The sequence below is a fragment of the Ceratotherium simum genome, chromosome 26 (assembly GCF_057802395.1).
Source record: "Ceratotherium simum simum isolate JZ-2026a chromosome 26, ASM5780239v1, whole genome shotgun sequence".
Taxonomy (NCBI): Eukaryota; Metazoa; Chordata; class Mammalia; order Perissodactyla; family Rhinocerotidae; genus Ceratotherium; species Ceratotherium simum.
Window position 1 is genome coordinate 23,422,001 of NC_141925.1, and position 23,668 is coordinate 23,445,668.

A 23,668-nucleotide genomic window follows, 5' to 3' on the forward strand; every position below is an offset into this window, starting at 1 on the left:
TTTTACTTTGCTCCCATTTCCAACGTTGGCTCTCTCCTAACTTCCCCTGAAGACTGTTCAGCTCAGACTGGAAGCAGCGCCACCTCCATGCTTTCTTCCTGTCATGCTCACTGCATCACTGCCCTATTCCTGGGCCCAAAAATGAAGCAGGTCAATAATTGTTTTTCTCTCTATGTTGTCTCACCTCCTTCTCAGTGCAGTCCCTGTCATTTCAGTATAAAACCAGTGGGAACAAAATTACAAGCTCGATTACAAAAGTATTCCACATGAACTTTTATAGCAGGTCCTAGAGCAAACGCCAGAGGACAGTGGAAGGCAGTCAAGAGCAAGAAGGATTTAAATTAAGGACTGAGCACTTTCTCATTCTGTAAAACAAAGGAAAATCCCCCTTGTTTCATGGTTAGGGATAGTCAAGTCCATAAAGGGCTTTCAATTGCAATTAATTTAATCTGCCCTTGACCAAGATCTCCACGCTGTGGTACAGATCAGCTCAGCCCTGCACAGGGGAAGCCCCGGCAGCTCACCAGTTCTTCCCTCAGCTTTCCCAGTGTCTCGATCTGGTTACTCCGTGTGCTCAGCACCACAGAAAGCTTCTCCATGAGGATGTCGTATTTGCTCCTCCTGTGAGAAATACACAAGAGTTCATTTTTTCAAACCTATTGCAGTCGCCTGTTTTTCAAAGATGACAAGGTAAGACTTAAATGACAACATCAAGCTACAGAACCTTGGTCTTAGGTCTCAGAGATTGTCCAGCCCAACTCCTGCACCTTACCGCCAGGACACTGCGCCTCTGAGCATTCCATCATACAGCCAAGGGCATCTGACGAGTGGCAGTGTACAGACTAGACTCTGGCTAAAACTTTAATGATTCTTTAAAATGCCTTACATTTTTATAACACCTTAAAGTTTAGGAAGCACCTTATATATTTCCTTATAAACCACTGGTGAAGAAGGATGGGGACTGTTTCATAAAGAAGTTAATAGGCTTCTCTAAAACTCAGGTCAAGACGTGAACCTGAGTCTTCTGAATCCAGTGCTCTCTTCACTATGTCATGATGCCTCTGCTTCTGAAGCCCTGGTCTCTACTCTGACTTCACTGGTGTGATCAATCCCACCTTCCATCTCATTTTTATTGTGAAATGGATATCATAACAAATGCTTCCAAGCTAATGGCCCCCCAAGGAAGCTACTAAAGAGAGCAAATGGCCCCTTGACTGTGTGTGCCTGGGGGAAACTGGGGGAGGGACGCAGGGAGGAGCCTTGTTGCCAGTGCGGCTGGGGAAGGCGAACCTGGCTTTAACTGCGCACAGGCCTAGGGGCAGGGAGGGCATATGTATGGGATCCAGAGACTGCACCCACTTCTTCATTTTTACCACTTCTCCATTTTTACCACCTCTCAACGCATGAAAGAATAAATGAAGGCACAGGTATTTACCGTGTAGGACCTAGTACCAAGTACCAAGCTGTGTCATGGCCATTTATTTATTTATTTAATTAATTTTTTTAAAGTCAAATTTCCTAATTTATTTTATCTATTAGCATTATTTATTTATTTTTTTTGGTGAGGAAGATTGGCTCTGAGCTAACATCTGTTGCCTATCCCTCTTTTTTTGCTTGAGGAAGACTGCCCCTGAGCTAACATCTGTGCCAATCCTCCTCTGTTTTGTGTGTGGGACGCTGCCACAGTATGGCTTGATGAGCGGTGTGTAGGTCTGAGCCCAAGATCTCAACCCGCAAACCCCAGGCCACCAAAGCAGAGCACACAAACTTAACCATTATGCCACCGGGCCGGCCTCTATGGCCCTTTTATAGAGGAGGAGACAGTGGTTCAGAAAGGTCAAGTGACTTTGCTCACGTAAGGGGCAAAAATTTAAATACAGATCTTGACTTGGTCCATTGTTCTCTCTCCTACCCACAGCTGCTACCTTATGTTTTTTGTAGACCACAGGCTACACACCAGTCATGAGTTTGGTGTAAAGGTATTTAATCAATGGACAGTATGACTAAATAATTAAAATGCAAATTCTTGAAGCATCATTCTAACGTAGTATTTCTGAAACATAGCTTTGAAGACAAATTTGGAGATTTGACAGGAGTACAGTGACATTTTCACTCCTGGAAATCCTTAGTCAACAGTCAGTCTACACAAGTATATCAAGGACTTTCTTTGGGCCAAGCCCTGTGCTATGTAGTGGGCACCGTAAACTTTAAAACTTACACTTAATCCTGAGTGTTCAGCCCACCTCCCTTTTGGAGGGAGTGCCTGGCCACTGCGTAAAGAGCAAGGCCTCTGTCACTCGACCAGGGGAGAACTGCCAAGCTGTTCCCACTGGTCCAGGGAAAGGGTCTGCTCTCTGCCTCTCAACTCTCCACCTCCACCACACAGCACTGTGGGGCAGGCACTGGGGGGGCCTCCCACCTTACTCACCTGAGGGTCATTTATCTTAGGCTCTGCACCAGCTCAACTCTTCCCCACCCTGGTCTCTGCCCCTCCCACAAAGGAGGACATGGAGTGTGAAGTGCAGGCTGAGACCTCTCTGTAGGGTGGTGGGTCATTTCTTTCCCCCATTCCTATGCCAGGTAATTAGTCACTCCCACAGGGAGGATTCGAGTCAGAGACTCACTCCCAGAGATTCCCTGGTCCTCAGAAGGGAATGTGCATATTTCACCACCTTGCTATATTGTTTGGACTACAATACACAGCTAAATAGCAACATCATGCACAGTAATCTTTTAGCACAACTTCACCATCTCAACCATATAGATTGATTATGATGGTTACATGTTGGAAACACATGCCAATTTTAAATTGATACAACTCCATCTCAACTCGGTCACCATAAAAAATCAAATTTGACTTATTTACTTTTATTTTCACACTCTTCCTAGCTTTCACCAAAATGTTAACAGTCTCTATTGCTGTGCTGCAGTTATAGGTATTTTTGCCCTTCTTTTCTGTATAATTTCCAGATTTTCTAAATAAGCATGACTTATTTTCATAATCAGAAATAGACAGAAAGTATTTTTTTAAAAAAGCTATCGTCATATTCTGATTTGGCCTCTATGACTTTTAAAGGCATAACACACATGGCTGAAACACAGACGTAATAAAGTGTTCTGATCTCTGCACACTGTACCTGTCCGCATGAAACCGGTTCAGGAGGAGGAGGATGGAGTGCTGCTGTGCCCCAGTGGGTAATCGGATCACGTGTGACTGCATCGTAATGAGCCCGTTTTTGTTCAAAATTTTCCTATGATAGTGGAGCTTCCCAGCATCAACCCTGCAGAAAAGGAAGAGTGGGCTGTCATTTGGCTTTGCTGGTTGCTCTCACCCCACAATGTGAAGAGCCTCTCACCTGGACATAAATACCAGAGACACACACCTCCTATCCAGCCAATCTCAGAGAGCGGTCGCTATGAGACAACAGCCTTGGAAGGAGCAGCCGTGCCTCAGCCTAAGAGCACGCCCCAGGCCTCCAGGAGAGGCAGAGGGGGAAACGAGGGAGAGGTACGGGAAGTGGAGTGGGAAGGGATGGCTTGGGTGGGAGACAACAGGGGTTAAAGAGGAGGTGATCAGATATGGATCTCTAATCCTGCTGTGGCCAATAACCAGGGTGACCATACACCCTGCTTTGCCAGGTGGTCCCGATTTATGCCCATTGCCTCGGCACCCCTTCTGGTCAGCTCCACCTTCCACTCTCAAATGTCTGGTTTGGACAAGAAATGATAGAGGCACCCAAGGGTCTCCTCAAAAAGAAAGCATTGCACTCCCAATCACCATGGATTGTGGCCTCCTAGGCGGCAGGGATGAGAGGAACGGGAAAGCCAAGCCAGCAGACCCCTGTGTCTGCGGGCAGGGCACAATGATCAGGGAGCCCTATCATTTAAAGCAGAGAAGCAAATAATCCCCTTACTTGAAAGCAGTGCTGTGGAGGTCTCGCTGGAGCTCTCCTTGCCACCGGGACCGGCCTAATCGCTCCAAAATGCAGTAGGAGAAGTCGGGGAGCTTCAGGTCGGGGTCACCCTCCAAGCCTATCAAGGCCCGATACCGCATGTCCTGGGAGGCAACAATGATCAGCTTCTTCCCCCACCTGCAAATCAGAAACAACCACACGAAGAAGAAACTTCAACTGATTTTAAGAAAATAGAAATATGAAAAAGCAGAACCTTGGAGAATCATCATTTTCTGCTGCTTCTGAGAGGTTAAAAGTCCCCCCATTAAGGAGGTTTCAGTCTTAGAACTGCACGGTGCTCAGGGTGAAGAGAGCCCATTTCATCATTTCTTTGCTTAAAGCGCTCCCAGGCCTCGCCAGGCTACTCACCCCAGAACCCAAACGCCCCAGCAGCGCCTGGAATGTCCTACATACCTTCCAGGACTCTGCCCCGACCCATGACGGCCCTGCTGGTCCTGAGACAAGCTGTTTCCTCTGCCCAGCTGCTCTGCCCCCAGGGCTTCAGGTGACAGATTCCTTCTCATCCTTCAGGTCACTGCTCAGACATCAACTCCTCAGGCCTTCCCACAAATACTAACCAGAGTCCCTTCCCCACCTATGAGCATATTCCTCACAGACGTAGCACTCTCTGAAATGGCCATAATTTTTTGTAGACATTCCTGTCTGTCTCCCCTCTTCAAATACCAGCCCCGTAAGAGGGGGCACATCATCGACTTGTTCACCAGGACATCCTCAGTGCCTAGAATAATTTTGGTGCACAGTAAGGGCTCTGTAAACATTTGTTAAGTGAATGAACTGGCCTACTGAACTGGACAAATAAACTTCGGAGTCAAAAGCACTGAACTGTGTAATCAGTGGACCTGCAGCCTGTCGAAGACCAGGCCTCGGGCAAATCATTAGTTCCTCCTACTGACTTGGTGTGCGAAAAATAATGCCTGAAAAAAGGCCAAGGACACTTCCCAGTAAGGCACTTCAAGACACCCTGGCTGAGAATACTGATCTTCCTGCTGAGGACTAATAGTCTGCACCACTTAAGACTGAGACTCCCCCACAGTGCCTTGCCTGCTAACTTAAATGGACACCTCGGGCAGATCGGCCCACTCCATTCACACACTCTCAGGGTCCAAGCCCTGCAGCAGAGATCCCACGAGGGTGTGCTGGCAGAGAACCCATCACTCACTCACTCACTCCTTGGCATCGAGATACACCCACTCGGAAGAGCTCCTTTTCTCGGATGAACGAGTTACCCACGGTCCAACCCCTCCCACCTTGAGCCAGCATCTCCTCTTCCCAGCCTGTTGTTTATAGACACCTGGCACGAGGTCTGTCTTCAGTCACAACACTCAGTCGGACTGTTCTCCTTCCTCCTACCCCACTCAGATGTCTTGGCTTCTCCCACCAAATAGGCAAAAAGAAAAAAGAAGAGGTTGTCTTCCTTTTAACTTAACTGCAGCTTCCTTCACATTGTTTTTGACCTATAATTAGTCTTCCGCAGAGTCACAGAAGTGTGTATAAACCATCTTCAAAAAGAACGTTAGGTTGTGAATACCTGTGAAAGAGAGTCAGTCTACTTTCTGTGTCTGCAGGTCAGAAACTTAGGACCTATGCTCTCCTGTCTCAAAACAGCTCATTAAGTTAAATTGGAAGAGGTCAGTTGGGAAAAGAAAGTTTGAAAAAAGAGGAACTGGTTTGCTGCTTTTTAAATTTACTCAGATTCATTTACTACCTTGTACTATCATAACTCCAAGGTTTCCAATTAGCTGACTCAATGACTCCTGCTAGGCCTAATCTGTTGACTGTGGTCATCAGACAGGTTCTCAAGTACCGATTAAGCACTACACCAAGTATCAGAGATACCAAGATAAATAAAAATGGTGTATACCTTCAAGAAGCTCATGGTCTACCAAAAGAGAAAGACAAGAAAACAAACAATTATGCTGTGGTTCACTAACTGATCTGACAGAGAACAGCTCTGGTGGCCGAGGCCATGAAATGACACATATGAGGAGACCCAATTCAAGCCTATATGTGTGACTAGAGCCTGTGCATAGTAATTAGGGAAAACTCTCACGGGAGGTGATTCTTGAGCTAACAGTAAGCTGGATGGGAGAAGGGGGGCAGGGCAAGGAGGCAGAACCTGTAAGGTTCCAGGTGCTTGAAGCAGCATGCCTGCTCTGGGGGGCGAGTGGTGTGGCACAGCCAGGAAGTCTGGTGTGTGGTAGCAAACTAGGAAGCAGAAGGAAGAAAAGCCCAAGGGGTCAGGGAGAGCCCACATCCTGAATGGCCTTGTGATGCCATGCTGGGAAGTTTAGACTCCATGACATAGGTTGGGGGTTACAACTGCAAACCCAACAGTACAGTCAACCAGTCAACATGCATTTTTAGGAGCCGACTTTGTGCCAGGCACATTGCAGATCCTAGAGGTACAGCTATGAACAAAACAGACAGATCTCCTGTCCTCAAGGAGTTTACAGTCTGGTGAGGAAAGAGTGACATAAATAAATACTTAAGATCAGGGCCGGCTCTGTGGCTTAGCGGTTAAGTGCGCGCGCTCTGATGCTGGCGGCCTGGGTTCGGATCCCGGGCGCGCCCCAAGGCACCACTTCTCCGTCCAGCGCGAGGCCGAGTCCCACGTACAGCAACTAGAAGGATGTGAACCTATGACATACAACTATCTGCTGGGGCTTTGGGGGGAAAAAAATGAATAAATAAAATCTTTAAAAAAAAAAAAAATACTTAAGATCATTTTTGTACCGAAAAGAGTAATATGATGGTGCCTGGGCAACAGGGAACACTTTTTGAGGAGCCAAGTTGAAGGCTGGATGAAGAGAAGGAGGTGGAGACGTGAAGAGCTGAGGCAGAACATTCTAAGCAGAAGGAAGAGCAGGTGTCATTGCCCTGAGACAGAAACGAGACCAACACGTTCAAGCCAGCGCATAGTGTAGTTAGGCAAGTTGAGGGGGCTGAGGCCAGAGAGCTGGGTGGGCAGAGGCCAGGTCCTGAAGAGCCTGAGGGGCCACAGTCAGCAGGGCGGGACATAGCTCATGGCTCCAACCTACATCACCTAGTAAAAATTTGGTCCCAGTGCTGCTAGACCTTGTGATGTTTCAAGAGAAGCTAGAAATCCAGATTTTCAAATAGTAGCAATGACCAAAATTAAAAGCAAACAAAACACCATGCTGGTTAAACAAAGTGTGTCTGTAGGGCAGATGTGGTGAGTTTGAAACCTCTGCCCTGAGGGACCAGGGCACCTTCCATCACAATTCCATCTGAGAAAAAAACCCTCCGTGTAGCGTGGAAAGTTAGAAATAGGAGAGACAGCAAGAAGGGGGGCAGTCAGGAAAGTAATATATTAATTCCAGGCCAAAGCGGGTTTAAGAAAAAGTTAGAAGCTCAAGTCCACAGGACTTGGTGGCCAATTGAACGCAGAAGTCAGGGAGAGAAGGGGCCTAGGAAGAGTCCCAAGTTCATGGCTTTTAGAGCCAGGGGCATGGGAATACCTCTTACCAGATAAAGAAACAAAAGAAGAAAAGAAAAGGAAGAGAAGGCAGGTTTAGGGTGGGAGAGTGACGCTCTAACTTCTGGGCACACTGAATAAGAGCGGGGGAGGTTATTAAAATATCACACATGGCCCTTGGGAGGGGGTCTGGGGACTAGACAGAGCCCTTGGGAGCAGCCAACATTTAAGAGGTGGAAGGAAGTGGGGAAGTCCACAAAGGAGCTGGTGAGGATCAGCTAGGAGAACAGAAAAACAAAGCGGGAAGCCATAGGGACAAAAGCTTCAAGAGTCCCTAACAGTGTAGAGGGGTCAAGGAAATGAAGGGCCTAACAGTGTCCACAGGCGTGTTAATAGGGATTGTAGAGGAGGAGACTTTGGTGAATTGATAAAGGCAGAAATCAGGACTGCACTGGGCAGAGGAGTGGACGGGAGGTGAAGAGGGAGAAAGAGTGAGTATAGCTATTTCTTCCAAGAAGCATGGCTGCAGCAACAGAGAGAAAGCTATAGTTACAGGGGATCCAAGGTCCAGAGAAGGTCCTGTTGTCAGACGGGTGAGTCACACTAATGCACAGAGGAGAAACCACCAGTAGACAGGCAGAAATTGAAAATAAAGGAGAAAGACGAGCTAACCGACAGGGGTGGGAGCTGGGCTGGGGAGGAGGGGAGAAAAGGAGGAAGAGAAGCATCCAGAGCACAGCCCTAGACAGGGCCACTGTTTCTTGTCTCCTCTGCGATGAGGGAGGGGGAAAGAAATGTGGAAAAGTCTGCATGTTGAGGAAGAAGGTGGAAGTCAGGAGAGTTCACTCGGGTAGCTTCTCCCTGCTCTGTAAAGTGGGAATGCAGGTGGGAATGGGGGCAGGGGCTTGAGACCTTCTGGGAAATTGGGACACTGACTGAAGACTCACAAAAGGACTGCTGGGCAGCATAGGGCCCAGCTTGGACAAGAGAACAAAAGGCACCAATCCAAATAACGGCTGCCTGCTCTGCCCCACTGTGCTAGGACTGGACACAAAGGAAAGAGAAAGCAGGCTCCCAAGCAAATTAGCCCCAACAGGAGTGGAGGGAAGAAGGTAGAGGACTGGCTTAGCGCATGGCTGATGCACTCTGACAGACACTGAGGCTGCGGACCAGTCCTGATGCTCTGACTACACCCCTGACTTCTAAGCAGGAAGATACCCATGAGTGTCTGATGGTGCAAATCAGTTACCTGCCAAAGGCTTCCACCATTGTACAACGGGGCTGCAAAGACTTGGTCCTGATGTCATTGGTGATGTTTTTCCTCTCCTTAAAATACCGGCATGAGCCCTGGATGCCATCCTTATTCTCTAAGATCATATGAATGGGGTAGACATCCTCCAAAGGGACCGGGTCCCTCCTGGACTCCAAAATTCCAGTTTCCAAATCGATTTCTTCATACCTAAGGGAGAAAGCACAAATATCAAACCACAACTCAGCTTCAGAAATAATGCACGCTTGACGTGTTCTTCTGACAACCTCTGGCGGAGATCAGAGAAAAGGAGTGAGATCACTCAGTCCTGCCTTACAGGTGCAGATCATCTTGACAAGCAGGGTTCCTGCCTCTCCATCCCAGAGAACAGAGACCTTTCCAGGATCCCCCAAATCCACCCCAGAAGCTGAATGCTGGAACCAGAACCACCTTACTGGCCCAAGTCATGGCCTTCTGGTTTCCCTCCAAATCTGGTGTCTGCATCTCACCTTTGAATCCTCAGTCCTGTCTTTCTCCCCAAACACCAATCCTATGTCTTCAGTTGTCCACCAAACACCTCAAATTCCATGAGATCAAAACCAAAGTATGACTGCCTCTCCCCACCTCCAATAAAGGCCCTCCTTGCGCTTCCTTGGTACCACATTCTCCCAGTTGCCTCCTATCAACTCCATGGCGACATCTTGGACTTGTGTTTCTTCTTCTATCCAGTCAGCCAAGTTTGTCAAGTTTCCTTACAAATCTTGCTCACATCCTGCTCTCGTCTAGTTGACGATAAATCCCATATACACTTTTCAACCCCTTTCTTCCTTGTTCTTTCTGTGACCTCTGTACTACTTAACCCTCCATTCTCAAATCACATCTTCCTCCAGCTTCCAGGTCACCACTCTGGACTTCTGTCCTCTACCTCTCCAGCCATACCTCCCCGGTCTTCTTTAGAAGGCTCTTGGTTCTCTATCCCGCCTTTAAATGTAGGGCCATGTCTAAGGCTTCCAATCACACTACACTCTCAGGGATGATCCTAGCCAACAGCTTTAATTACCAACCATATGGGATGACTCCACATGTCTAGTTCAGTCCCTCACTCTGGCCTGCGTTCTCTTCCATGAAACCAGATGTTTACTAAACAGAATCTCCACTTGCATAACTACAAGGAAACTTGAACTCAGTGTGTCTCAAAGTACATTCAGCGCCTTCCCCAACTCCCCCCAGACTCAACCACCGTGCTGCTCTTGTGTTCCCTACTACAGTGAAGGGCATCAGTATTCACTCAGGTGCCCAAACATGAGGAACCGAAGGGCATCATCCTGGTTCCTACCTTTCCTTATATCCCACATCCAATCAGTCACAAAATCCTCTTGATTCTTCTGCCTCTTGTCTTGATTCCATTTGCTCCTCCTCTTCATTCTTATCCCCACTATGGTAAGCCAAACCATAACTGGTTGTTTGTGACCAGATTACTACAAATCTCTCAACTTCACTCTTTGCCCCCACTCGATGGATTAAAACACCACTGATTACCTCACCAGTCCAATTTGGTTAAGGGCAGGGTGGATTTGTACTTAGACTTCCTGGATTCAAATTCTGGGTTCTGCCCTTGCTAGCTGATGATCTGGAACAAGCCAACGTCTGTGCCTCAATTTTCTCTTCAGGAAAATGGGGATAATACCCATCTCCTAAGGTTGTCGTAAAAATTAAATAACTTGCTATACGTCAGGATCTTAGAACAGTCCCAGCTCACAATAAGCATATATACAAGCGTCGACTACTATTCGTCATTCTCTACCTCCAATTCTACACTTCAACTAAACTTATTTCTCTTCCTTCAAGCTTTCACATTTGCTGTTCTTTGTCCAGAATACTCTGCCAACTGGCCACCTAAATCCAAACTTTAAGTCTTGTTTTGGACACCGTTACCTCTGGGAACCTCTCCTCTTCCTCACAATATGGCTCCAGATGCTGGAGACAGATGGCCTGGGTTCAAATCAACACTCAGTCACTTACAATCTCTATAACTTTGGACAGTTTACTTAATCTCTCTGTGACTCCGTTTCTTCCTTTGCAAAATGGGGAGGATAACAGCACCCACCTCATAGGGTGACTGTGAGTGAGGATCAAGTGAGTTCAACCTCCTGAAGCTCTCAGAACAGGATCTTAGACTAGTACCAGGCCAATAATAAGCACTCAATAAATGCTAGCTATTACTATTATTGCCAAACTTGCTGTTAGGTAGATCTCCAGTTGCGTTAGGCTCTCTAGTCTGGCACTGAATGAATGCTCCATAAAGGTCTGATGAACTCAACCGTCTCCAGTTTTGATCTCAACTGCCTTCCTGCTCTAATCGTATCCTCTACTTTAAAGGAAATATTCTTTGAAGCGCGAAGAATATCCCCCCAGTCCTGCTCACAACCACCCCAAACACACACACGGACTTAATGTGACATAACCAGATGACCCCCAACTCCATTAGACGCCGGGGCTCTGCCAGGCCAGAGGGACCCCAAATCAGCCTTACACTGCGCCGCCCATCAGACTCCCGGGCCTCCCTCGGCTCCACTCCTTTCCCTGGCCCCTCCCGTCAGAACCTGGTCCCCTCCTCCAGGCTCCAGCAGACCCCGGACGTTGCGCCCGCCCGCCCTCCCGCCCGCAGGGCCGGGCCGCTGACCGGTCCTGGAGCTGGAGGTCGGGTCGCTCCCGAGGCTCCTCATAGAAGCTGATGCCCGGGTGCGTGGCAAGGGCCCGCCACAAAAACTCCTGCGTGTGGGGCTCCAAAGGCAGCGGGAAGGGCGGCACCCGCGTCTCCAGACGGCTCCACAGTGCGGGCAGACACAGGCCATCAAGCCCCTCCAGAGCCACCTCGTCCAACAACGACTCCAAGGCGTCCATGACCACTTCAGTTGGCGGCGCCCGGAGCGCCTGCGCGCCACGCCGCCCACGGCCCCGGCCCAGCGCGCCTGCGCACAACGATCGGCAGCCCAGGGAGGCGGGTCGGACCCGGAGATTGGAGGAGGAGTTCCAGCGTGCCGGCGTGACGTATCGCCCTTTGGGGGCGGGCTCAGTCCGTGGAGCTCCACAGCCATTGGTCCGGAACCCCGCAGTAACCAGGGGAACTGCAAACAGTGTAGGGGCCGCTTCCGGTTCGAACACCCGGAACCGCCGCCTCTAGGGATGGACGGTGAGTGTCTGTGGGCCCCTCCGGGAGGTCGGGCGGTTATTCTCTCATCCCTCTTGAGGCCCCTCCGGGCAGAATCCTAGGCCACAGACCCCTGGACCACCACTGCCTGACCCGAGGTGGTGTCCAGTCTGAGGAAAAGGGAGCCTTAGTGGTCCACTATAGGGAGAAGAGGCTGGGGGGAGTGGTCAGTGGTTTGGCCACGGTGCCGAGCTGTGGTCGTGTAGGAACCCGGTACTGGCCGGGGGCTCAGTGAAGGGGTTTAGGGTGGGAAAGGAGAGGTAGAGATGTGAGGAGGGTCTTGTGTGTCTTGGGATGTGGCACTGGTGGGATATGGGAGTTGGTATGGGGGTAAGCGTCATCATGGGGAGTGCGGTCATCAGCTACTGGGAAATGGGACTTGGGGAGGGGAGTGGGGGAGACCAGGGAATACTGTCTTTCTGTGCTTTGATGTTAATAATTAGTACTGTTCCGTGCCAGGAACTCTAATGCTGTCAAGCAACACCTCGTTAAGCTTCCTAACAGCCCTTTGAGGTCAGTGTTGTTATCCCATTTTACAAATGAGGAAACTGAGGCTCAGAGAAGTTAAGTAACTTGCCCCAAATCAAACAGCCAGCAAGTGGCAGAGTGAGTAAGGAACCCAGACACTCTGTCTCTGGAGCTGAATTGTGGAATTTGAGATTTGGAAGAGGTTTTAAGGCCCTTCATTCCACAGGTTGCAGATCTCTGCAGGGGCAAGTCTAGTGGGCTGGATTGGGCTGTGACTGAAGATCAATTCCCCTTCAGGAAGAGAAGCTTCTCAGTCAGCAATAACCGTTTATTTTCCTGGGGCACTTCTCAAAATACCAAGATGGCCAATCAGTCTGCAGGCCAGGTGCAGCCTGTGGGCCACCATTTAGGGGTCCCTGGTTAGAATCATGGAATTGACAATTGGAAGCAATCTAAAAATAGGCTACTCTGACATCTCATTCCCTAGAGGGGAAGACTAATGTCTAGAGAGACTGGTAGGGTCTGTGCCAGAATCCAGATCATTTTTCTCATTTCACCACTGTCCCTCACTTCTGGGGAATTTGTTCCTTTGTAATATCCACTGAATACAGTGTGGAAAAAAAATTTTTTAATTGAACAATCTGTTACTTGCTTAAAAGACATCTTTGCCCTTTGTACTTCAGAGGTACCATAAAATGTCATTTGCCACTTGGCCCTGTGGAAAGGTCAAGGTAATGGTGCCATAGAGCAACAGTTGTCAAATCTTTTTGGTCTCAGGACGCTTTTACGCTCTTACATCAAAAGAGGTTTGTTTATGTCTGTTATATCTGTGCTATTTACCTATCAGAAATTAAAGCTGAGAAAATCGTAAAACATTCATTTATCAATTCATTTAAAAATAAAAATAAGCCCATTATTTCTGAACATAAATAATACTTTTAATGAAAAACAGTTATATTCCTCCCCCAAAAAAATTAGTAGGAAGAGTGGCTTTGTTTTACATTTTCTCAAATCTCTTCGATATCTGGTTTAATAGAAAATAGCTAGACTCTCATTTCTGCTTCAACAACCAAACTGTTGTATTGTTATTTTGGCTGATGTATGTGAAGAAAATTGGGCCTTACACGGATATATAGTTGGAACAAGGAGTATTTTAATTGCCTTTTCAGATAACTGTAGACATTCTTCTTTGATACTATACCAAAACTTAGCGAGTGGTAGTTTCTTGAAGGTTAGTCACAATGTGGCATCTGAAACCATATTAGTGAACTTTTGAACTCTGTTACCTTAAAATCCATTGGTCTATCCTGCCCTTTGATTGGATATTTTACCCATGTATGATTTTATAACATTAGGCATTGGTCATTTGGAAAATGTTAGTTCACTGAGTTATGCAAATCTTCTATGCAATCTATGAAATTGAAAGTTTCATTACACAGTATCAAATGGCATGTCATGACACAATATCAATGAAACCATATTCATTAATATCACCACCTGTCTCATTTTTAAAAAAGAGTTTAAATATTAGAAAGCTATTAAACTCCAGGTAGTGGAAACAAGTAGAAAACGAGTTTTCACTTGAAAGCTTGAATTTTATCATTGGCAACAAATACTGCCAGTTGCTTCCTTGAAGTGAAAGGCTCACTTCTTTCATATTTGAGAAAATGTCTGCCAAATACCGAAGTCTGAATAACTATAGTTTGTCTAATAGTTGTTTATTCAAGTAAAAATGACATTCTGTACAATATGTGGCTAGTTCAGCTGGCAACTCAAAACAATCCCACAGGTGTTTTCTAGGATCACCCATTGTGCTCTGTCTTGTTGCAGAAGGGCTTTAAGTGAACTTCCCATTTTTTCACACAGAGTATTAGGAAGATGCGTACTCACGGGCTGAGATTTAGTAAAATTAATTTTTACTGTTTCATCAGGACCTTCTTAAGTGAAAATGATTTTTTGTTTGTTTTCTTGTGCGTACATGGCAGTAAAGAATATAATGACCACTAGTACAGTTTGGTGCCACTGCCTTGTAGCCACTCAGGCCTACTGTCGCTTTTGCATCATCAGTGCAAATATCAACACAGTGAAAAAGTCTTCGTATTATGATGAAAAGGATTTTGTCCTTGGGAACCCCTCTTCCTCCCAGGATCTGTGGAATACACTTTGAGAAACATTGCTATAGACCATTTTCAAGAAGTCTGCTTGGTCACTTCTAATTGGTATCATCTCAGCACTCCTAGAGCATTGTTATGGCCCAATAGAGGATAACTTTGTTCTCTTTAAGAAAATATTTGCCCTAAGATTAGATTTAGCATTTAAAGGATCCCTTTCTCCATTGCAATTTTTAAAACTGTGATTTACACGCAATTTTATAGGCATATATCTTTTGGGTAAAGTGAAGCATACTTTGATGAATTGTGATTCTAGCCAGCTAGATAAGCCAAGCCTGGCCTTATTAGAAAGGTATTTACTTCCTAAACTCACAAAAGCTTAAATATCTACCAAGTATTGCCAGATTGGATTGTAGTTTGGTTTATTCTGCATGTCCAAATCACCATAGCTTTTCACAACATATTTCCTGGCCCATTGGCTTTGACTTTGGGCAGGTTCTCTCTGGCTCTGCAATGCAACATGGTGTAATGCTTATGGGTTTGGGGGCCATATAACCCTGGATTTGAATCTCAGCCGTGTGCTCTGACCTTTCTGAGCCTCAGTTTTCCTGTCAATAAAACAGAAATGATAACAAAGCTTACCTTGTTTTGCTTGGTAGTCCATTGGTGAATCCATCGTTGTGTATTCAGTGAGATTATGCATGAACACACTTAACACCAAGCCTGGCATATAAAAAGCACTCCTGTATGGTAGCTAATTATCTGCAAATGGACAGACTTCCTCCACACTGTTCCCAGAGAGGGAGGAGGGAATCTGATGAAGCTTTCTACCAAATAATAATCTTGGTAATTAGCTCACTCTTTGTTTAAAAGGAAACCCAACGTTTGACATTTTTATTTACACGAAGGTAAATTGGCAATGTGAGAGTCTTCTGCCTATGAAAATGTTCACCTTTAGCTTAAAGTCGAATTTCCTCCAGTGCTTTTAAAATATTTCTACTCAGTTTTCGAGGAACATAATAATTAGACAAAAGTTCAGCACGTCAATATAATTAGAAAGGATTTTAAAGCTGTTCGTTTGCTTTTGCTCCCCCCAGAGCAAATATTCAACATTTCCCCTGAATATACTGTTCATTTGCTTAACAAACTTTCTCAAAGAATTAATAATGCCAAGATGAAATTTAGCCTAGCTTGTCTAAATAGTCCCAAACTGCGAAACGGGTGACAGTTTGTAAGTTGAATTTGCTGAAAGTTCACTGTCAGCGTGGCTGGTCTCTTCTGTTCTTGTATGGCATTTACCTGGGATCCTGGTGATTGGTCTTTTTAAGCCAAGCGAAAAATAACAATAAAGTAAAACAAAGCAAGCATTCAGCAGGCAAGATAAATGTGTGGTCCATATAGTCTCTGTATTGGTTCTGTTTTCCTTCCTTCTTTGCTCCCATCCTTCTCTCAGATTCATTTCTTTTCTCTCATTATTTTTCAGCACTCATTCCACCATGTCATTTTAGCTTACAAGAATTTGTCACACTATGTTTTGCTTATTTTTCCTTAGGGCATTCATTCAGTGACTCCACAACATTTCAGTGCCTTCTGTGCCCTGAAGTCCAGAGATATCAAGATGAATTAGATTGAATCCAGGTGAATGGCAGATGGGAGTTCATTGTACTATTCTCAAAACTTTTCTATAAAGTTGATTTTTTTTTTTTTTTTTTTTTTTTGCTGGGGAAGATTCACCCTGAGCTAACATCTGTAGCCAGTCTTTCTCTTTTCTTTTTTTTCTCCAAGTCCCAGTACATAGTTGTGTATCCTAGTTGTAAGTCCTTTTAGTTCTTCTATGTGAGCCACCACCACAGCATGGCTACTGACAGACGAGCAGTGTGGTTCTGCATCCAGGAAACAAACCCTGGGCCACCAAAGAGGTGAGAGGGCTGAACTGTAACCACTAGGCCATCAGGGCTGGCTCTAAAGTTGATTTTTTTTTTTTAACATGTAAGTTAATTTTTTTTAACCTTAAAAAATAGAGATGTAGCAAATTTGAAAATGAATTCTTTTTATCAGAGGTTACAAATCGGGAGCCTCTGACCAAATCAGCCCACAGACATGTGTATTTGACCCATAATGTTTTGTTTTTTAAATTTTTGAATTAGTTGTCAACATTTAAAAATTGGGAGATTTCTCGTAAATATCTGATTATGGTATTTTCTTAAAAATATCAGTAAAGTCTGTTAACGTTGAATCACAATTCTGCATGGCAGCAGTTCCCTCACAGCTGGTGCTGAGTGGAGAGGCCCCCTTTGGAAGGGAAGTGCACTTTCCAACTCGCCACAGCACCTACCTCACTGGCTACGCTCATTGTATCTGGTACTGCTGGGCCCCATGGCATTTGAAGTTACAATCCTGCTCTCGTATTAACTTGGACCATTTTGAAAATCCCTGTGGACTTCATTGTGTGCCATACTGTGCTATACTTGTTCTTTTAGTTTTGTTTTTTTTTTTTAATTTTTATTTATTTATTTCTTCCCGCCAAAGCCCCAGTAGATAGTTGTATGTCATAGCTGCACATCCTTCCAGTTGCTGTGTGTGGGACGTGGCCTCAGCGTGGCTGGAGGAGCGGTGCATCTGTGCGCGCCCAGGATCTGAACCCCGGGGCCGCTAACAGCGGAGCGTGCGCACCCAACCGCTAAGCCACGGGGCGGGCCCATTGTTCTTTTAGTTTTAATCTGAAAAAAAAAAAGAGGGAATATATTCTCTGCCCTTAAGAATGTCACAGTCTGGTGAGAAAGCCAGACATAAACAGATCTAAAATCCAACATGGGAGTCCCCAGAAGATCACATTTGTAAAGGTCTTCCCCTTCCTTTTCTGCCCTCTGCCTGCTATTGTAAATAAAGTTTTATTGGAACACAGCTATGCGTATTTGAATACGAATGCATACAAACAGTCTCTGGCTGTTTTCGTGCTTCGGTGGCAGAGTTGACTAGTTGTGACAGAGACCATATGGCCCACAAAGCCAAGAATGTTTACTATCTGGCCCTTCACAGGAAAAGTTTGCTGACTCCTACCATAGATGATCCGATTTAGTTCTTCACAGGGCTCAATATGATAATTACTAGAATTGTGTCCATTTTACACCACACAGCTAGTAGGTAGCAGAAGCAGGACTCAGCTGAATAAAGTCCACACTCTGGTATGTCATCAAAGACTTGTCTCCACCCTGTCCCTGCCAGTGTGGCCAGCTTCTTGCGCCTGGGGAGTGAGTCTGGGGCGAGGCCTGCCCATTAGGCCGCTGGAAGAGTAAACACAGTTTAAAAGACACTGCCCTTGACTACTTTCTCAGCTCCCTCGGGATCTGACCCTGTGGCCGCTCCTCTGTTTCCATGGAGAAGAGGGCTTACAAAGAGCAATGTGGTTGGTTGGAAGGAGCTTGGAGCTGTTTACAGAGCACTTTCTATAAGAATAAGAAAGTATCAGTTGTTCTCAGTGCCACTGGACTGACTACTGATGCCCCATGGGATTTTGAACAGCCTGACACTTGTAGACTTAACAATTGCCCTGTAGATATAGCAACTTTAGTTGGAGAATTTCCCTGGGGAAGCAGCTTCCCTCCCCTGCCCCATCCCTCGGTGAGTCTGCTGATCTCCAGCCTCATCTTTAGACACTCACCCACCCACTCTCATGCCCAGAGGTTTTATACTTGGCTGAATTGGGTCCGTATTTAAAAATAGTGATTTCCCAGGGTCAAGCCCGATGGCGTAGTGGTTAAGTTCACATGCTCCACCTCGGCGGCCCGGGGTTCGAAGTTTTGGGTCCCAGGCACGGACCTATGCACTGCTTATCAAGCCTTGCTGTGGCGGCGTCCCACATATAAAGTAGAGGAAGATAGGCACAGATGTTAACCCAGGGCCAATCTTCTCAGCAAAAAGAGGAGGATTGGCAACAGATATTAGCTCTGGGCTAATCTTCCTCATACGCACAAAAAAATGTAATTTTCCATAAAAACTTGGACTTTTCAGTCTCTTGATAAAAGGGTGCTTTAGCCTGACTGGGCCTGCCTTCCTACACAGCCCTGGTCCTCTAGCACCGAACAGTGGCCACCCCCTTGACCTTGGACATGTGATGATGATTTGACCGAATCTTCTGGCTGGTGGTGCCAGTCATCAAGTGCTCACTTCTTGCATTGAGAATACTGGCCTGACCCTCAGGCATCTGAGATTTCAACCCAGCCCAATCCACACCGGAAAGCTGGCCATCTCTCGAGCACACCATATTCTTTCCCACCTCCCTGCCTTGCCCTTGCTGTGTTCCCTGCCAGCTGTGCCTTTCTTTCAAGTCACCTCCACACTGTAGATTACAGTGACTGCCGTCACCTGCACAGTTAACTCCTCTGCATCACAGGATCCCATAGCCCCTCATGCTTGGTGCAATATCACAGGTTTTGGGCTCCATGCCTTTCTCTCTCTTTGGAGGTAGAGAACCACTCTTGTTCCTTTGTATGCCCAATGCTTGGCCCAAGGACTGGCACAGGGAGATGCCCATGAGTGTTTGCTGGGTTGACTTTGTAACCAGGAAAGAGATGAACTGATTTGTGCCTTGGTGAATTGCTGGCTGGTCTCCATAAAGCAGACAGAGAAAAGAAAGGCCCTTGTAGGTGAGCCTCCAGGCCAGCCTTCCAGAGACCTCGGCTGGTTTCTCTTTCTCTAGTGGACAAGGATGGTTCCCCCAGACACTGTACTTTGGAGTGGTTCATCCCAGTCCTAATAACACACCCTGGCCTAGCTACCTTTACTATACCCCACAGCCTCTGTTTTTCTTCTGTTCTCTCTCTACTTTCAGTTAGCATTCCCATCCTCCCCTCATTGCCAATCCCAGTGAAGTCCCTGTCACTCCCACCTCTCCTCATTCTGGAGCCCGATGATGCCTTGACCACCCTTAGCTGGTGGATTCTCTGGTGACAGCCGTGACTTAATCTGTCCTTCGGGGACAGGCAAGTTACGGATGAATGCAACACCCAGTAGGACGTTGGAGCACCACAGGTGTCTGGTCACCGACCTCAGGACCCCTTCAGGGACCACAACGCTTTTCTAAACTCTGAGTGAACTTGCAGTGCATTGTGTGTGTGTGTGTGTGTGTGTGTGTGTGTGTGTGTTTCCTCTTCAAGGAATCCTAGATGAATTAGATACATTTTATGAACCCACCTAAAATCACTGAAGGTTAGAGCTGGAAGGGACTTGACAGATCTAGTCTAGGGTCCCATTTTGGGGACCCTGATATATCTCAGAACTCTGAGAATCCTGTGCAGGGGTCATAAGTTTAGAAGCCTGCCAGGACCAGGGACCATTATGTATAAATGGCTGCAGTGGCCAGGGTTTATTTCATTATGCTGTTTTGTGTCGGGTTCTTTCAACACCTAAATACACTTTGCATACCTGGGAATTTCATAAAGAAATCTGTTATCTACTCCTTTCTTGAAGCATGTGGCCTCCTCCATATCTCTGTCGTCTATAAAATAGAGATAATAAATATATTCATCTCCTAGGGTGGTTGTGAGAATTAAATGCATTAATAGACGCACATACGTACATATGTAAGTATGTTACCGCACCAGGTCTGTTTTTGCCCGCTGCCCAGAAAGCCAGTCACCGAGACGACGAGATTGCAGAGAGAGAGGGTTTCATCACAAGGCAGCCCAGTGAGGAAAACGGGAGAACAAGTCTCAAATCCGCCTTGCCTCTCTGAAAATAGGGACTCAGGGATATTTATGGAGAAGGTGTTCTGAAATGATTGGAGGTGAGGAGAGATGAGGTAATTGATGATCTGCGCAAGTGTAGTCAGCCTTCAGGCCTCTTTGTAGGACACACGTTCACAGAATGGCGGCATTAGCATGCCCTGAGGGTGGAGTTCCAACCTCTTGTCATCAGAAGGGCCCAGTTGGTGGCCTCAATCCGGCCTGAAGAGGACAAGGGGTTCACTTCCTGAAGAAGTAGCTCAAACACCCATTACCATGGTGACCCAGGCTCCAGGGAGATGTCATCTGTAGGAAACTAGTGGGAGTCAGATAGCATATTGCCCAAACAGCACAGTTAACAATGAGTAAGTTTATCATGCAGATTTAAGTCCTCGCCTTCCATTCTGATAAGTTTCTAGGTGAGGTCATCCCCCACTTCTTCCTGGTACAGGGAAGAAGATACCTTTACAAATGGAGATTTTCTTTACAAATGTAAATGTATCCTATAAAGGGTAGCCAGAACTAAGAATGGGTTTAGCACGACCCACCCAGGTACCCGGAGATATCTATAGTAATGGCCTTTTCTGGGGGCAGGCCTCCCATCCCAAACTCCTTTGGTCAGTTAGTGGGGGTGGGGGTCAAAATGTCATTCAGGCAGAGACATGTTTTGAGTTCGCAAATTCCAATCCCCCATAGTTACTAGCTGTTTAATCATCAATGGCTGTTTGCGGGTTTCAAGTACTTACCATGATGATGATGATTCTCACTTTTGCTGGAGTTGTGGACACATGAACCTTCACTTTCATCTTTGCTATGGGCAAAGATCTCTCAGAACTGCTGATAAATGGCAACTTGGACTTGACCTCAGTGGCAGGGAGACAACTGGGGGTAGGGAACCAGAGGGCACCATACCATTTGGCAGGCCACTGCCCTCAGCTCCTGACCACTGTTGACAGGCGGGAATGCAGGCGCTGTGTTGCCACATCTTTCAGTTTTTCAAAAGAATTCAGAACTCAGGATTTTTAAATGTGAAATCTCCCAAGCTTTAAATTTTGGCTGAAAAAAACCTTTTTTTTTAACATTCGGGAGACCAGACAAACATCTGTGGGCTGGATTCAGCCAGTGAGTGACTTAGGATCTAGTCTGATCACTGTCCTGTATCAGATGTGGAGGCCAAGGCATGGGGAGATAAGTGTCCCTGATGGGCAATCCCGGGGTGGGAGAAGAAGGCCCAGCTCCCTTTCAGTCCAGCACCGCCCCTCCCCCCCCCACCACAAATCTCCCTCCTAAGGAGCCCAAGCAGTGGGAAGTTCTGCCTCTTGCCTCCTTTGAGATGGAGATTTCATTTTAAGCCTGCAGATGGGATCCGTGAAAAACCAGGGCAAAGGATTAGACTCTTGTTTGCTCCTTGTCTTTGTGTTGGTGCTCACATTGGGAGCCTTCCCCATTCTGGAGAGGAGGGGAAGGAGCAGGGCTTGTGGAGTGGATGAAGGGGTTTGAATTCTGAAGGCTCCTCCTACCAGCTGGGTGACCTCAGGGGAAAGAGTTACTTCATCTCAGTGCCTAGACTCTTACACGGTAAAATGGAGATGAATAGTAGGACCTTCCTATAGGGCTGCTGTGAGAATCAGATGAATTCATCCTTCTAAAGCCCTCAGAATGTTGCCCAATACTTAATAGGTTCTCAGTAAAAATTAGCTTTCAGAGGCAGGAACACATTTTGTCTTTAGGATTCCTGGGGATTGTAGACACCATTTCCCATGTTTTCCAAGGTAGTTTGGCAAATCATTTTTTAAGGGAGAGGCAAATACTCAAAAGACACTTTAATTTGGATACATACATGCAGACACACGTTTTCACAAATGCACTGTCTTCACTTGTATTCTGTGGGGAGTTGGGGTATGGATGGAAATGGTTCTGGAGCTTGTATGAGGGATACAGAGGTAGACCAAAGTACATTTTAGCCTGGGAAGCATGTTGTCACCCAAGCCACTGATTAGATTACAGAAATGTGGCATTTGCTTATCTTCACTATTTCAAATGAAAAAAAAAATCAATATTTTCCAATTGTCCCCAATGGTGTATTAAACTTACTTTGTCATATTTCGTTTCACCATCCCAGAAGGAGCTGGGGGAAGGGGTCAGGAAAGCACATTGTGAGAGAAGATGAAGTCCTTGCAGCAGTTTGTAATCATGCCTCCTGTCCCTTCCAGCATTGTCCATTCAGAAATTTGGTCATTCACTCATTCTTCAATTCCAGCATGTCTACTGGTGCCTAGTTCACTCCAGGCACTGCTCCAGGTGTGGAAAATTCCGTGGTAAAAAAGCCAGACAGCAGCCTCTGATTTCATGAAACTGATATTTAGTGGGTGAGACAGACCACAAACACATCATCAAGAAAAAGATCAGATAAGTGCTCTGCAGAAGATTAAAGTAGGGAGGATGGGGGCTAGTCCACTCTGAGGAGGTAGGTCCTTTTAAGCTGAGATCTGATTGATAAGAAGGATCCTGCCTGAGAAGACCAAGGGGATGTGTGAAAGGCATCCAAGGCAGGAAGGAATGTGAGTCCAAGGAGCAGAAGGAAGACTGGGGGGCTGCAAGGGTGTGAGCATGAGCAGGGGGAGAGGGAAACACACTGGCAGGCCAAGCAGGCAAGTGATCTAGTCTTCATTTTAGTTGGCTGCTGTGGGAAAGGCCCAGTAATAGTGGAGGCAGGAGACCTACCAGGTGCCTATCGAAAAGATGACAAAGATGACAGGGCTCACAGAGGGATGATGCAGGGGAAGGGACAGGTTCCGGATGTTTGGGCACCTGAGTTCAATGGAACTCGCTGAGATCCACGAATAGTCAGCTGTTTCTGGGGGAGGGACCCACTAACTGCTAAGTACCTACTATGGGCAGGGCACTGTTCTAATTGTTTTCCATATACTAACTTAACCCTGACAATTGACTGAAATAGCAGTGGGACTATTAGGATTCCCAAACTGGTAATGAGTGGCTGAGCCAGACCGGCTGATCCAGAACCTACCCTCTTAGCCACTGCACAGTGTGGGAGATCAAGATTTGGCCACCCTGAAATCTCTCTCTTTACCTTGATTGTTTTCTCTGAGGGACATTTGACCTCCCCCACTACCTGCCTAAAGAATTTGACATAGTAACTCCTTCCTGGAACAGATCTTCTATCTGATGGCTGTAATATAATGTAAAATAGACGTTACAATAGAAAAGGCATCAACAAGCCCATCTTATGTCTCTCTGGCCACATTCTCTGGATGGCCCTGCAAGGAGTTGCCAGACAATCATTTATATTTATAAGGGAAATCTCCATTTGTAAAGGTATCTCCCTCTCTGTATAGGGAAGAGGGGGGATGACCTCATTTCTAGAAACTTATCAATGTGGAAGGTGAGGCCTTAAATCTGCATAATAACATTACTCTTGTTTATAGTGCTTTAGTGGTAATCTCCTGTAACTGACACCCCCACCCCCAAATCCTCC

At 46.4% G+C, this 23,668-nt stretch overlaps 2 protein-coding genes across 8 annotated transcripts in view; one reads left to right on the forward strand and one right to left on the reverse strand.

Moving 5' to 3' along the window:
* Nucleotides 1–11,600, reverse strand: part of GTF3C1 (general transcription factor IIIC subunit 1) — an 85,447-nt gene extending 73,847 nt beyond the window's left edge. For both annotated transcript variants that reach the window (XM_087417178.1, XM_004439515.3), the window contains exons 1-5: nt 11,343–11,600; nt 8,660–8,869; nt 3,915–4,091; nt 3,138–3,281; nt 525–621 (exon numbers count right to left, since the gene is read on the reverse strand). In XM_087417178.1, coding sequence (XP_087273304.1) covers nt 525–621; nt 3,138–3,281; nt 3,915–4,091; nt 8,660–8,869; nt 11,343–11,563 — 849 coding nt within the window. In that variant the 5' untranslated portion in view covers nt 11,564–11,600. The remainder of the gene's footprint in view (nt 1–524; nt 622–3,137; nt 3,282–3,914; nt 4,092–8,659; nt 8,870–11,342) is intronic.
* A 91-nt stretch (nt 11,601–11,691) lies between these two features.
* KATNIP (katanin interacting protein) overlaps nt 11,692–23,668 on the forward strand; it is a 191,521-nt gene continuing 179,544 nt past the window's right edge. For 3 of the 6 annotated variants that reach the window (XM_087417181.1, XM_087417184.1, XM_014794590.2), the window contains exon 1: nt 11,693–11,852. In XM_087417181.1, coding sequence (XP_087273307.1) covers nt 11,846–11,852 — 7 coding nt within the window. In that variant the 5' untranslated portion in view covers nt 11,693–11,845. Of the gene's footprint in view, nt 11,853–23,668 lie in introns of all 6 variants that reach the window. The other 3 variants (XM_087417182.1, XM_014794587.2, XM_014794589.2) reach the window with 2 other exon arrangements.